General features: G+C 36.5%; 2 protein-coding genes and 1 long non-coding RNA gene across 7 annotated transcripts in view; 1 reads left to right on the forward strand and 2 right to left on the reverse strand.

The window, feature by feature from the left end:
* SMC4 (structural maintenance of chromosomes 4) overlaps window positions 1-1,287 on the forward strand; it is a 46,286-nt gene extending 44,999 nt beyond the window's left edge. For both annotated transcript variants that reach the window (XM_040480618.1, XM_040480619.1), the window contains exon 24: window positions 108-1,287. In XM_040480618.1, coding sequence (XP_040336552.1) covers window positions 108-260 — 153 coding nt within the window. In that variant the 3' untranslated portion in view covers window positions 261-1,287. The remainder of the gene's footprint in view (window positions 1-107) is intronic.
* Window positions 1,288-1,609: 322 nt separating this feature from the next.
* On the reverse strand, window positions 1,610-15,001 carry LOC121033923 (uncharacterized). The gene is made up of 3 exons (XR_005792193.1): window positions 14,984-15,001; window positions 5,731-5,732; window positions 1,610-2,324 (listed from the first exon to the last, which is right to left on the reverse strand). It is a non-coding gene; the product is annotated as an uncharacterized LOC121033923 (long non-coding RNA).
* On the reverse strand, window positions 2,502-14,389 carry TRIM59 (tripartite motif containing 59). Of its 4 annotated transcripts, none has more exons than XM_040480629.1 (4): window positions 14,118-14,389; window positions 13,193-13,673; window positions 12,160-12,233; window positions 2,502-4,755 (listed from the first exon to the last, which is right to left on the reverse strand). In XM_040480629.1, exon 4 carries the CDS (start codon window positions 4,750-4,752, stop codon window positions 3,541-3,543), a length of 1,212 nt encoding a protein of 403 aa, XP_040336563.1. In that variant the 5' UTR covers window positions 4,753-4,755; window positions 12,160-12,233; window positions 13,193-13,673; window positions 14,118-14,389; the 3' UTR covers window positions 2,502-3,540. The 4 variants fall into 4 exon arrangements, with proteins under 4 accessions (XP_040336563.1, XP_040336560.1, XP_040336562.1 ...); XM_040480626.1 differs by having other exon boundaries at window positions 12,156-12,233; window positions 14,118-14,388; XM_040480628.1 differs by having other exon boundaries at window positions 12,156-12,233; window positions 13,193-14,388.
* Window positions 15,002-15,060: the final 59 nt, after the last annotated feature.

A 15,060-nucleotide genomic window follows, 5' to 3' on the forward strand; every position in this document is an offset into this window, starting at 1 on the left:
TGTTGAATTGCAAAAAAAACCATTTCAGGGAAGTCAAATTTAGGTGTTGATTACAGGAATACTTGTTATTACTGAACACTTCTAACCTATTTTTTTTTCCTCTTTAGGAACAAACAAAAAATGCCCAGTTCATAATAATTTCTCTTCGAAATAATATGTTTGAGATCTCAGACAGACTTATTGGAATTTACAAGACATACAACATAACAAAAAGTGTTGCAGTAAACCCAAAACAAATCGCATCTAAAGGACTTTGTTGAACTCGTTTATATCCAGGATTCCTCAAACTGAATTCACATAGATTCAGCCTATTGTATTATTGAGATTTTCTCTTTGTAAAGGATTATAATATGAAGTACATACTCCTAAACTGGATCATGTAACTGGTTTTTATGCTATTAGGAGACATGTTATAAGTCTAATAAAATATTCTCTGTACCTGCTTCTTAGGCTGTAAGAATCTGACAGTTTGGTAAACAGCAGCAGGCTATGGAGAAAGTAAGATGCCTGCAGGGTGAGGTGATTTGTCCTTAGTCCGAAGTTGTTGCCAGCAGAGTTAAAAGGAAGTTCATTGATGAGCCATAAAGTTCTGAACTAGAGCATATTAACCAAGAGGCAGCAAGCATACCATCATGCATCTTTGACCTACACGGGAAAAGCCTACCAGCTACTTAATTGAATAAATTCTTAAGGTATTCTATTTAAATTACTAATTTAGACAATCATTGTATCTACAACCCAAACACTGGGAATGTTTTGTTTTTTAAACCGTTGTGAATTCTGCATGATGAGAAGTTAAGTATTTTATGTGCTTTTCTAAAACTTGTGTTTAAAACTTCTAAGAGAACCAGCAAACTGAGACAGTATCTGAGATAACTCCTCAGTTGAAAAGGAATGAATACCCACTATCTTTGCCTCATAAAAATATGTAGGGGTTAACAGCTTCCTTAGTATAAATGGAAATTATATGCTGTTTGTCTATCCAATTACCAGGGGTTTTTTTCCCCCCTCTTTAATTTTCTACACTGCATTAGCTCAGTGTTATAGTGCTACTGAAAGTTGGCAACCACTTGGTTTTCAAGAGGAATTTCTTGATATTGATTAAAAAGTCTTTGCCCTATTTGATTTCTAGATATTGATCCTAAGGAATTAAAACTAAAAGCTCTCTATTCAATGATGATTGTTTAGGTACTAAAAAGATCCAACAAAGATGGTTTGTATCATAACAGTCATTAAATATGTAAATACATTAGCATGTACTTAAATAAAGTAAAATCTGAAACTCCAGTATGGTCATTTGTTTTAAATCAAGATTATATAGAAGGGAAAAGTAAAACTATAATTATGCTTTTTCAGTGGGTGAGAGTAGTGGTAAATGGAATTTAACTCTTACTACATGTAGAGTTAATTCCCATAACCTATATGAATTCCAAAGATACCACTCCTGAGTTTGAGCACCTTATTATGACACTCAGTGCAAGTAAAGTAGCAAAATAAGTTTATTAAAATATTTGTTGTACATAAAACTTAGAAATATATCAAGATTATATACTTTAAATTTTATAATTTCATACTCCTGGTAAAAATTACAAAACAGAGGCAGCATGTGTAAGAATCAGTTATTTGTATTCGGGACTATGTTCATGCATACTACATAAAATTTGTAAATAGTTTTGTCTACTAAGAACGGGCAAGTTACAAAATGTTTGTCAAACCTAAAATGTTCATAGGTATATGCTTCAATTTTTAGTTACAAATGATTCTTAGATATAAATTAGAAGCCTTAATAAAAATAAAACTACTGGCTTAAAGTTTTGATACCATGACAGGACTTTCAAAATAATTATCAAAATAATACATGGGTTCTCCCATATGCTGGCTGTATGGCCTTGGACAAATTACTTTGGGGTTTCCTTATCTATAAAAAGTAGAATACCTACTTCAGTAAGTGCTTGACCCATAATAGCTAATATCAGTGCTTACTAATTAATACATGTACTCAAAAAATACATGGCATTTTTGTGTTGTGACTAAAATTTAATGCAACTTCAGCGTAAAGTTACTATGTTGTATATTTTGATACTTCAATCTCTCTCCCCTCCACTTCCATTAATACCTGCAAATGTTCTTTGCCCACATGACTGTTTATTGTGCTAGATAATTCTGATCATAAATTTAATACAGCCAGCCATTTTTGTGTTAAGACTTCTTCTCAGTAGGGGCACCTGAATGGTTCAGTTGAGCATCCGACTTCAGCTCAGGTTGTGATTTCACAGCTAGGGAATTCGAGCCGTACGTCGAGCCCTATGCTGATAGCTGAGAGCCTGGAGTCTGCTCATGTTCTCTCTCAAAACTTAAACAAACAGGAGTAATTTAGAACTATAGTCATATTAATATATGACATTTTATATGTGACCTAGGACCAGGAGCATTCCCTAATATGACCTGAAAGTCTGAGCTAGGTAGGACTCCTAGGGAATGGATCCAAGAGCAACAACTGATTTAGGATTTCTGGAAAGCAAATAACCTTATATTTACAGTTCCATGGACAAAAGAGCCAAAAGTCCTACCACAAGCACAATTCCAGTCCCTGTTAATAAGGGAACTAATTAAAGGGATTTGACGTAATAACTACAGACTCCCATTTAAGCAAAATTCAAGAAAAGATTAAATTATTGGTACTTTGATATTCACATAAGCAAATTGCAGAAAACTTAAGACCATTTTTAAGACGAATATAGTTAACATGATGCCACCTAACTCTGAGGATGGAATATATCAACAATATACTATTCTAATAACATGTTTTTAGAGCTTTTATCCAAAAATTGGTAAGACTAAATAAAACACTAACCAAAAGTCATTTACACAAACCATAAAGACCATTATTTGAAAGGTCACTGTTCCCTAACACATTTCCAAAATCAGCAGTTTGTTAGGAATGAATGTTGATAGATTTAATGCAATGTTTATCTAAAATACATTAATGTATCATGTATGTTTGATCAGAAACAACCTTAATGTAAGCAATCCCTTACCACTTTTAGACTGCTGCTTGAATTAAAACCTCTACTCACCCCTCTACTCACCCTCCTGGTTTTGCCCAAAGGCTCTGGGGCCACATCAAAATACAGGTATATATGCACTTGAGGGATTTTGCCATCTTTTAACCTAAAAGCTATGTATACATAAAGAACTGCAACACTAACCAACCACTGCAGCATGATGTAAAAAATAATAATGCTAAAAGACAGGATTGGTACAGAAATATTTCAATGTCACAGAGATAAAGTCAGCATCAAGCAAAATAAAATAGGATAATGTATTAGTTACTAGATATTCTAGTTTAGACACATTCTGTGTCATTTCTGACATATTTCCATCTAAGACACATGGATGGTTTAACATTTCTATGTATTTGTATTTGCAACTCTGATAATTTAGTTTGCTATTTATCCATGCTACCCTATTTCTCCCTTTAGCAATTGTTGGTCTCTGCTGTACAGAATAAGCCTATTTAAGCAATTCAGATTTGAATTTTCAATGAGAAAATATTTTCCACATGCATTCCTTCAGTAAATATAAAGTGTGACATAGCCTATTCTTTAAATCATGCAAATTGTTGGATAAACTTTGGTAAACAGATAGAGAGACTTCAGAAAAACATATTGAAGTGATTTCATTTAAAAAGGTGATTATGTGTTGGTTAAAAAAAAGGATCAACATCAGTATCACTGAAATTAATGTAACTATAACTATGTTTAAAATCTTAAAAAATTCGACTTCTTTTTCATCCTTATCAGGCCAGGAACATGGCATCCTCTTTGAAGAAATTTTCATTTCAGGAATGAGAAGTTTCTTAATTTGTCCAATTTCTGTCCTGCTCCAATCTTCTTTCAGTATTTGGCTTACTCGAGGATAAATTTCAACAGGGTGAACCTCAGGAAGTGGTCTTTGTTTCAAAATCTGTACATGTTGGCGGATATCATCAACTTTTTCAAGAAATTTCAGTGGAGACTCTTCCTGTAAAGATGTTGTCAGTGTCATTAATTCAAGCTGCTGCTCTCTTATTTCTTTCATTCTTTCAATTTGTGGAGTGTATTCTTGATTAATCAGATTGCTAACATTACCAAGAGCAGCTAGGAAGGTTTTTTTTTTCTGTTCTAATGTATCACTAAGCTCCTTAAAATAATGGAGGACAACTTCCTTATCACTTTGGACCATCTTCTCTGAATGAGATTTCTGTTCTTCCAGCTTTTCAATAAGATGAGTAAGATCTGTCCAGTGTGTGTCAGTTAACTGTTCAAGCAGTTTTTGAGGTGTATCCTTTTCTTTCAGATAGGCACTCTGAAGATCATCTATGGGATGACCATGATGTTGACCTATGGTAAGGCAATGACCACAAACTAATTTTTTATCTAGGAGACAGTAAACATTTAATGGTTGTCTGTAATGTTCAGGACAGGTAACGATATCTGGATGGTCTTCTTGCTGGTACTTTTCAATTATAGCCCTTAATGCAAAATTAACAGGTAAAGATTCAATACCACTTGGAGCAATTTCAATAATACTTCTGCAATTGGGGCACTTGAGTGGAATTCGTAAAGGTCTCCATATATAAAAGTTCCCAGATGCTTGAAGAACATTTTCCAAGCAATTTCTACAAAACGTATGAGAGCATGGTAGTACACGAGGATCTTCAAAAATACTGTAACAAATGGGACATGTTAACTCGTCCTCAAAATTGTGCATTTCCTGTCAAGAGAAAAAAATATTTTAAGCCTACTTACAACAAAGATACCTGTACATACTATGTAAAGTTTCAGGTGTTAACCTCAAAACTATTAATATATTGTGCTTGTCATTTAAAAGACAATAAGATGTTTAAGATTTTTTAAATGCAGCTTTCTGAGTAATACAACTCCTAATATGTAACAGACTGATCATTTTTAAAAATTTACTCACCTTGGGACAAAAAAACATGCTAAACAATTCTAATTTATAATTCTTCAAATTAAAGTTATTTAAGTTTGTTGCTATGCAAAAGTAAAATTCAGTGTTCTACTGAAGTCTACTTAATGATCATCTGTGCAACTTTTTACATCCTAAGTGCTAAAATCAAAACTGCACAAATAACTGGAAGTCCTAGCCACAGCAGACAGGAATAAAAAGCATCCATATTGGTAGAAAAAGTTAAAATGACACAATACTTTATATAGAAAACCCTAAAGACTCTATTAAAGTGGTAGAAAGAAATTAACACCCACATTTACCAGAATAAAATGCCTAGGAATAAGCCAAGGAAGTAAAAGACCTGTACTCTGAAAACTATTCAACACCAATTGAAGAAACTGAAGATGACATAAATTGAAAAACATGCCATACTCCTGGATAGGAAGAATATTGTTAAAATGTCTATACTACCTAAATCAATCTATAGCTTCAATGTAATCTCTATCAAAATACGAACAGTACTTTCCATAGAACTAGAACAAGCCTAAAACTTGTATGAAACCACAAAGGTCCCTGAGTGCCAAAATAATCCGCAGTCCCAGATTTCAAACAACTACAAAGCTGTAGTAATCAGTATGATACTAGTATAAAACCAGACACAAAGGACACTGACATGGGCAATCTATGGACAAAGGAGACAAGTACATACGGTAAGGAAAAGATCATCTCTTTAATTATATTAGGAAAACTGAACAGCTATGTGCAAAAGAATGAAACCACTTTCTTTACACCATATACAAAAATAAAGTGGATTAAAGACCTAAACATAAAACCTGAAAACTCCCTTAAAGAAAACAGAAAATAGTCTCTGGGACATCAGCCTTGGCAACGTTTTACTCAATAGGTCTCAAGAGAAACCAAAACAAATTAAAACTACACCAAAATAAAAAGTCTCTGCCCAGCAAATGAAAAGGCAATGGAAGAAGACATTTGCAAATGATACCTGATAAGAGGTTAATATCCAAAATATATCAGGAACTTCTTTAACCCAACACCAAAAAACAATCCAATTAAAAAATGGGCAGAGGATCTGAATTAACAGTTTTCCAAAGACATCCAGATGTCCAACAGACACAATGTTCAACATCACTGCTCATCAGGGAAACGCACCTCAAAAACCACAAGACCTTAAGTTTGTCAGAATGGCTGGTATCAGACAAGAAATAAGTGTGGAGGATGTGGAAAAAGGAATCCTGCATTGTTGGTGGAGTGTAAACTGGTGCAATCACTGGAAACCAGAATGGAGGTTCCTCAAAACACTAAAAATTGAAATCCAATACAACCCAGTAATTCCACTACTAGGTATTTATCCAAAGAAAATAAAAACACTAATTCAAAAAGATACATATACCCCGGGGCGCCTGGGTGGCTCAGTCGGTTAAGCGGCCGACTTCGGCTCAGGTCATGATCTCGCGGTCCGTGAGTTCAAGCCCCGTGTCGGGCTCTGTGCTGACAGCTCAGAGCCTGGAGCCTGTTTCAGATTCTGTGCCTCCCTCTCTCTGACCCTCCCCCGTTCATGCTCTGTCTCTCTCTGTCTCAAAAAATAAATAAACATTAAAAAAAAAAAAGTTTAAAAAAGATATATATACCCCATGTTCACTGCAGCATTATTTGCAATAGACAAGATATGGAAGTAACACAAGTGTCTATCAATAAGTGATGGATAAGATCTGGTGGGTATGTGCATATGTATATATAGATACATGTATTTATATATGTATGTGTATAATATATATAGATACACAATGGAATAACAATCAGCCATTGAAAAATCAGATCTGGCCATCTGCAACAAACAACATGGATGAACCTAGAAGGTATTATGCTAAGTGAAATGAGACTAAATACCATATGATTTCACTTACATGTGGAAATCCAAAAAAACAAATAAGCAAACAAAAACACCAAAACAGACTCACAAATACAGAGAACTGGTGGTTGCAGGGCAGGGGTGGGTGGGATGGTGAAATGGGTGAAGGGGCTTGGAAGGTTAGGAGCCTTACAGTTGTAGGATAAGTCACAAAGATGAAAGATACAGCATCGGGAATACACTCACTGGTATTGTAATAGCGTATTACATGTATTAGCATGGTAGCTGCACTTGTGTGAGCATAGCATAATATATAGAGTTGTTGAAACACTGTATTGTACACCTGAAACTAATGTAATATGCATCAATTATACTTAAAGGTTAGGATTTTTTTTAATGATGCAAATACAAGCAAGATTAAACATTTCGCCTAAATAACAAATTGGCATTAGCAAAATTATAGTCTTTAATTCAAGAGAATTCATATTCCCAGTTGGCTCAACAACAGTTTCTAAAAAAAAAAAAGTAATAATTTCTCTAATTACTGCTACTATAAATTTCCTAGCTTCTTGAATTGAAATACTAGTATGCTTAAAGCCCAAAATCAGCATAGTGTAATATTCCAAAGTAGTAATTTGAATATTTGGAAGGGGAAAAAAAATTTTTTTAATGTTTATTTATTTTGGAGAGAGTGCAAGTGGGGGATGGGCAGAGAGAGAAGGAGACAGAATCTGAAGCATGCTCCAGGTTCTGAGCTGTCAGCACAAAGCCCGATTCAGGGCTTGAACCCTCAGTCCTTCCAATAAAAATCAGTTTTCAAGATGAAGTGTTGATTGGGGTTAACTATGAATTACTGACCAGTAGAGTGTTAGTGGTAAAGAACATCCTCAGTCCTCTTAGTGAAAGAAACCCAGCAGTGGTAACCTCTTTGCAAGATATTTTTGACATTTCCAGCAACAGAAGCCTGAAATTTTGCACCCTACCTCCTCTTAAAGTCTTAATTTGTACCGGTTTTCAAATGCAAGCCACAATCTTCAGGACCTACTTAGCCCTGATAGAGAAAGATCAAGTTACACCACCATTTAGAGAACCTTAAAGAGCAAAACAAAAAAATCCAAGTCCCATTCATGTAAAATATAAAGGTTACACCAAATCATCCTCTACAAAACTAACTTTTAAAAGTTTAAGAAGACATCTACAAATAATTCTGTACTTTTAATTATTAAAAACCTCTTTAGATTTTTTGGCTCTATGTTCTTTCATCATTTTGGAAATCAAACTCTTATTCAAGTCTCATTGGGCCCAGCCTCCTCCCCAAATTAGATCCCGTATTAATCTCACTGAATGTTGTACTGCCAATTTACAGCACTTAACTGGAGTTTATTTAAGAGAATTTTGTAACATTTACCTATATATTAAAATGTAAGCCTGCAATAAGGGCAGGAATTATGTCTAAACACAGAACCTGACACATAGTAGGTATTACTCAATATTGGTTGAATAAATACTCCCTCTTAAGACAGCAATGTTAATGAAATGTCAGATCTTAGTTTTGTTTTTTAAATAGCAAAATCTCTATTTTGTTTAGGAAGAGCTATAATAGGAGAGTCTACAAGTCTATCAAAAAATACTCCATTCAGATTGACAATATTCAGAACCCTAATGGGCCAAGATGTGTCACATAGATAGTAAGCTTAAACTGTGAAGCATTCCAGGAAACTAAAGTAACTGGTCAACAGTACAGAAGATGACATTCACTGCAGGTAAATGCAAGTGAATGCATGTTGGGAAGCCTTCGTGACAGCTCTAATCACACAAAAACGATCCATGAAAAACAAACCTATTCTCAGAGGACTTTAGTGATGTCAGAATTCATAATGAAGGAATAAACAAAACAGCACTTTGCAGGGAAAAAATAACATTTGAGCAGTAGACACATATTCAATTTAGATTTATTATTATTTAATGTTTTAAGTACCAAAATTAGGCCTAAAACAGAATCTAACCCTTCCCTCCAAAGTCCCCTATTTGTCAAAAGCTAGAAAACATTTTCCCTGAGAACCCATCTGGGGACCCCAAAAGCTCAACTTCGTTTAGAATGAAGATATTCACAACATTATTGAAAGAAAATGTCAGCTCTTGAGTTCACATAGAAAGCAAATATGGTCTCAAAAGTTAACTTTCATATAATTAGAAATTTGTGGATAACTTGAAGATACATAAATCAAATTCCACTCTTGGAATTTGGAAGACTACCCTCTTGCTGAGTTACTAAAAACGGGTTTTAGACAATAAATTTATGACAAGTCAGAACTGGTTAACAGAAGCAAGCCTTGCTGAAAATAACTCTGTAAAATAACTGGTTATTGCCTGAGAAACATAAGATATGGGTGGTTATCATGCTTAGAAGCTAATTCTTCCAAAAACTAGTACAGCATTTTATGCACCAGAAGTTTTCCATATCCAGCCCAGACTTTTGGGGAGGGTGGAGAGGAGAAAAAAACTTCACCTATGTATATTTTCTAGGATGAGTATCTTAGATTTAGCTATGCTGTATGCATGATACAACACTGGAAACTAGAAGGCAGTGAAGGAATGGCCTCAAAGTTCTCAGGAAAAAATGGCTTCCAACCTAAAATTCTATACCCAGAAGAATAAATTTTGAGGGTAGACTGAAGACAGTTGACATGAGAGGCCTAAAAATGAACACTCATCTACCCTTTCTAAAGAATCTACCTCAGGGAAATAAGAAAAGCAAGAATTCTCACTCCGTTAATGGTGAAATTAAATCCAGGACAACTGTGCAGCAAGTACAGGGAACAAGTCATCTGGAAGAAGATGACAGATCCAAAAGGAAGGTCTTTGAGAAATGGAACTATCATCTGAACATAGAGGTAATGACAAAACTAAATTTTGGGAAAAGTGACTGAATTACATGGGGCACCTATGTGGCTAAGTCAACTGAGCACCTGACTCTTGGTTTTGGCTTGGGTCATGATCTCATGGTTTGTAGAATCAAGACCCCACGTTACTTGAGCCTGCTTCAGATTCTCTCTCTCTGCCTCCCACCCCACCATCTCTCTCAAAATAAAGAAAAAAAAAGTTTGCCATTTGTTCTGAAGATAGATAATATAACAAGACTCCAAAACCTAACAAACACAAACTAAAAATCAACTAATTTCAAAAATGGATACTGTTCTAAAATCCCGAACACAGTATTAGCAAAAACAAATCCAGAGTACATTAAAAGAATACAGAACAATGACCAAAATGAGGTTCTTCCCAGAAATGTAAAATTAATTTAATAAAAAGGAAATTATTAAGTCAAAGGAGAAAAACTGTATGATCATAAAGGATGTGGACAATACGCATAATAGAAGATAGTAAACAATTCACAAAGATAGAAAGTGAAATAGTGCTAGAGGGAGACAAGATGGAGAGTTATTGTTTAGTTCCAGGTTGGGAAGATGGAAGAAGTTTGACGCCAATGGATCGTGACAAGTTGAACAGAAATGTGAATGTAATGAATGCCACTAAACTGTATACTTAAAAATGGTTATAATGGTAAATTTTATGCATATTTTCAACACAATAAAAACTTTCAAGTTTTTGCCTATTATCTAGTCTTTCCGCTGCCAAATTAATTGTAGAATCTATTTATATTATTTTACACTTTTAGAAAGCAAAGAAGTAAAATAAAAGTAACCCATGTAAAATGTTCTTTTCCTCCAGTGAGTACTAAAACCCCCCAAAACACTAATAACTTATTTCCAGATTTCCTGCTTCCCTTTTTAAAGTCACCAAGAAATAAATATAATAAATCTTTTTCAGAAAAAAATTTGAGGCTAAATCATCTACTTAAAAGTCATTTCACAAATTTGTCTTTCAGTGTCAAAAATAAACACTTCTGAATTTCTAAACTTTTTATGCAGTCTTTCTCCAGAAAGCTGATTTCCTATGGAGCCTCCACAATGTCCAACTAGCATATTATGGATGGTCAGTACACATAATAGATTATGGAGAATTAAGCAATACAAAAAAAAATATTTTCCATTCTATTAACCGTTTAGTGTGTAAACTACTTTTTAAGTTTTAATTCACTAATAATGCCTTTCATCTCTACACATGAACAGTAATAAAACATCCATTACATTTTACAACCTCTGAAGAGAAATTATGTTTACCACATTATAGAGTTAAGTGACTTGCTCTAGAACTTACAGTGTGAGTCAGCTATAAGTCTGGAAAAATTTTGATTGGGTCTCACATATTTTGGCCCTGATACTATGCATCTGTAATGCAATTTAAGATTACTTTAGAGGTGCCTAGGTGGCTCAGTTGGTTCAGCATCCGACTCTTGATTTCAGCTCATGTCATGATCCCAGGGTTGTGGGATCAAGCCCCACATTGGGCTCGGTGCTAAACGTGCAGCCTGCTTAAGATTCTCTCTCTGCCCCTCTCCCCACCTTGCATTCTCTCTCCAAACTAAAAAATAAATAAATGCTTTAAAAAAAAAAAAAAGATTACTTTAGAAATACTACAATTGCGCCATCTATATACATAGGGCAAGATTTTAAAAATACTTTTATACACATAAACATACAAAAATAATGAAGGATTCCCATAACAGTTTCAAATTAAAAAAAAAAAAATTCCTATGGTCAGACAGGACTTTAACTCTGCCCATTTGCACTGTTCTTGTATTTTCACATTAACCTATTTCCCCAACCTAATATATATATATATATATATATATATATATATATATATATATATGCAATTTAACCAGGAACTGAAATGAGAAATTAAGGTTTTCATTGCTTATTCCATAATACTTTTCACAGTGAAAATCTATTTGGTGGAAAACATCCAGCAATATGTCTGCTGAAAGGCAATGCTTAACATTACCTAAAATCAAAATTTCACCTTGCCAGACTAGGTTAAGTTATGGTACCTTACTTCAAAGGATAGCTATATAATCATCAAAAAAATGCAAACCAGTATGTAAATGGATAGTAAAATGGTGTCCAGGTAACAATAAATGCAACCTGCAGATCTGTATGCATAAGATGATACCATTTGTGTGTTTAGATGTACACAAATCCTTGTAAAATTTCTGAAAGAGTATACAAAAGTGACTAACTTCAAGTTATAAGTCAAATGAAGGAGTTGTTTACTTTTCATTTTATGCTCCTCCTAGACGGCTTGAATTTTATACAACGCGTCTTTTTTTTTTTTTAATTAAAGAATCTCAACTTACACTTGAAATCATACACTTAGTAAAAATTTACTGAAAATTTATTTTGTATTCACTTACTGGTTCAGAGCTTGCCTACTTTGTTGATCTTCTGGCTTAGCGACTGAATATACTTTATCTTCTCCAACTTTTTCAGATTCTTTTATTCGTATTCTAAAATTAAAATAATTTTATCTGAATGTTTTCAATTTACATTCTCAAAAAATGTATTAAATATGACATCATAGGAATGGTTATTTCACTCTAATGTTTATCTCCTCTATGCCTCATTGTGTTTTTATAAAAATAGTGACAAATATCAACAGTTGGTGCAGGAGAGGTATCATCTGTACCTTGAAAAGCCCAACAATTCTGTGACCAAATAAACTGTCACAAAGGACCTCTTTTTGTAACGTCAAGTATCTTACGAGCTCTTAAAAATGTTAGCCAACAATGGTGATGACGGAGCAAACATTCACGCTCATTTTAGACTGCTTAAAGTTAACTTGAAGACAAGAAACATCCATGGGACTGAAAGATCTTGCCAGCTTAAAATAATAAACTCTGATTTAGGGTATCCCATCATTATTACTTCCGTACATCTCAGTTCTGCCATTTAAATGTTGTGGGACCCTGGGTCAGTTTTTCCCAATGCCTCTCAGAACTGAGGTTTCACACTTGTAAAATGGGCATAATTACACCCACTCTGTTAAGTCTCAGGAGAATCTCTCACAACGAAGGGCCTCAAAATAACAGCCTTCTCTTTCTCGAAGGTTAACGACAAATCCTCCCGAGCCTCCCTCCTAATGCACTTCCACCGCCCCGGCGCCCTTCGCCTCCCAGCCACGCAAGGCAGACCAGTTCTGTGGAGTGCCGCTCTTCTCACCCTCCACCACAAAGGGCTGCTCCCTCACAGAGAAATGCAGTTCCATACCGGAGGGAGGAACACGAGATTCCCCAAACTCCCCACCTGGGACAAGAGAGAATAAACGCAGTACTCATGCCCACCATCTCCATCAGCAAGCCCCTGGACTCTCCTCCAAATACACCCAGTATACCAGCCTGTGCTACAGGGAAAGAACAGAGACCCAAAGTCGTATTCTCGGACCCAAAGGCACGCTCCTTAGACTCACCCCGGGGAGGAAGAGACAGAGCTACTCCACAGGCAGAAACAGCTCTACGGCCTCCAGGCTAGGCGTCCCCGAGATGCTCTGCGTCCCCGCCCTCCTCCGCCCTGAGGGATTTCAGGTGCCCAGATGGGGCGGGGCCTCGCGGAGCCTCAGGGCGCAGGCGCAGTCTCCTGGCAACATTCAACTGCGTAGCATCCGCCAATGGGAAAGAGCGCGGGGCCCCTGTTCAAAAGTAAACTGCTCGCAGCGCCTGCGGAGGCAGAGACGTAATTGCGAGGGCCTGGCTCCAAACTCTGGGCCAGCTTCCTGCACCTGCGCAGTGGGCGCGGGCCCGCCTCTCAGAAGCTCCGGAGGCACGCGGTAGGAGGCGCTTTAGTGCGTGCGGGCGCTTCTAGCGGCCAAAGTCGTGGGCTGGGCTCCCTCTTGGGGCGGTGAGATGTCCGCGGCTCCGGGAGAGGTGGGGCCTGGCGGTGGCTGACAGTTTCTACAAGAACGTTTCATAGGACTGTGTTTTACTTGGAGCCAATCCGGCACGTCCAGATTCTGGACTTTGACGCGCAGCGTCTCCCTTTGTTACCTCACAAGTGCCCGGTAGCGGGACGTCACCGACCCTGAGGGCACACGCACACCGGTGCGCAAGTTCCGTCCCCCCGCCCTCCAGTCGGACCTGGACCCTAACTGAGTACCTGGCTGAGCCTAGGGGAGGGGTCTTCTGATTACCTACAGTTTTCTTAAAGAGAACTTACTCTGTGACAGCTAGTGGGACTACAGGACTCATCAAAGACCGTCTCCCTAGTGTCCCCCACCTCCTTTTCCAACTTCATGAAATTAATCGACTAAAGGTGACTCTTGCTCAGAATTCCTGATTTCTGATTCAATCTCTTCACCCTATTTCATCTTCTTAAGCCCCTAGACTCAAAAAACATACAGTTCAGTAGTCCTCTTCCCTTTTTTCTTGAGAAACTTTATCCAGCTGTAGCTCAAGACTCATCACAGCTTCCATCTCTTTAACTGTACTGAGAAGTCATTTACCGCTCTGCCAAATAAAACAGCCTTGGTATACTGTATATTGCCAATACATTCAGGTATTAGGCTCTCATACATTAAATTATAGAAAAATATTAAACATAACATAAAACAAGATAATAGCGTGAGTCCCAAATTTCAGATGTCTTCACCAATCCAGTTACTGAAAATTTTGCTTATGATGTATGGATTCTGCCAGTATCCCAAGATTCCCACCGTTACATGATGGTATATATTCATTTCAGCTTTATTATGCATATACATTTTCTATCTAAACACTGGTGTCATTGATAGATTTTTAGTTTTCTGTGAAAATAATATGGATATCTTTCCTTAGCAATAAATGCACTATACTTCTATAAAAATTATTCTCTTTAAAAGAACTGAACCGGTAATATTAACTATGGATTTGGGGTGATTATGATGAGTCAATGTAGATTCATCATTTGTAACAAATGTACTATTGTGGGATCTTGGAATGCAAAGTCCAAGAAAGAATTCTTGAAACATTGTGTGGTACAATTTAGTAAGTTTATTTAAGTAGCTGGGGTCAGGACCCATGGGCAGAAAAATCTGCACTTTTGCTCTATGATGGTGGTGGTTATATGCTTAGTCCTCAAGGGGGAGGGGATGTACATAGAGTGTTAAATCATAAATGTTTTCTTTGAGGGGCGCCTGGATGGTTCAGTCGGTTAAGCGTCCGACTTCAGCTCAGGTCACGATCTCCCGGTCCGTGAGTTCGAGCCCCACGTTGGGCTCTGTGCTGACGGCTCAGAGCCTGGAGCCTGCTTCAGATTCTGTGTGTGTGTGTCTCTCTCTCTTTCTGCCCCTCCCCCACTCGCACA

Source organism: Herpailurus yagouaroundi, unplaced genomic scaffold (assembly GCF_014898765.1).
Source record: "Herpailurus yagouaroundi ecotype Mexico unplaced genomic scaffold, PumYag 159, whole genome shotgun sequence".
Taxonomy (NCBI): Eukaryota; Metazoa; Chordata; class Mammalia; order Carnivora; family Felidae; genus Herpailurus; species Herpailurus yagouaroundi.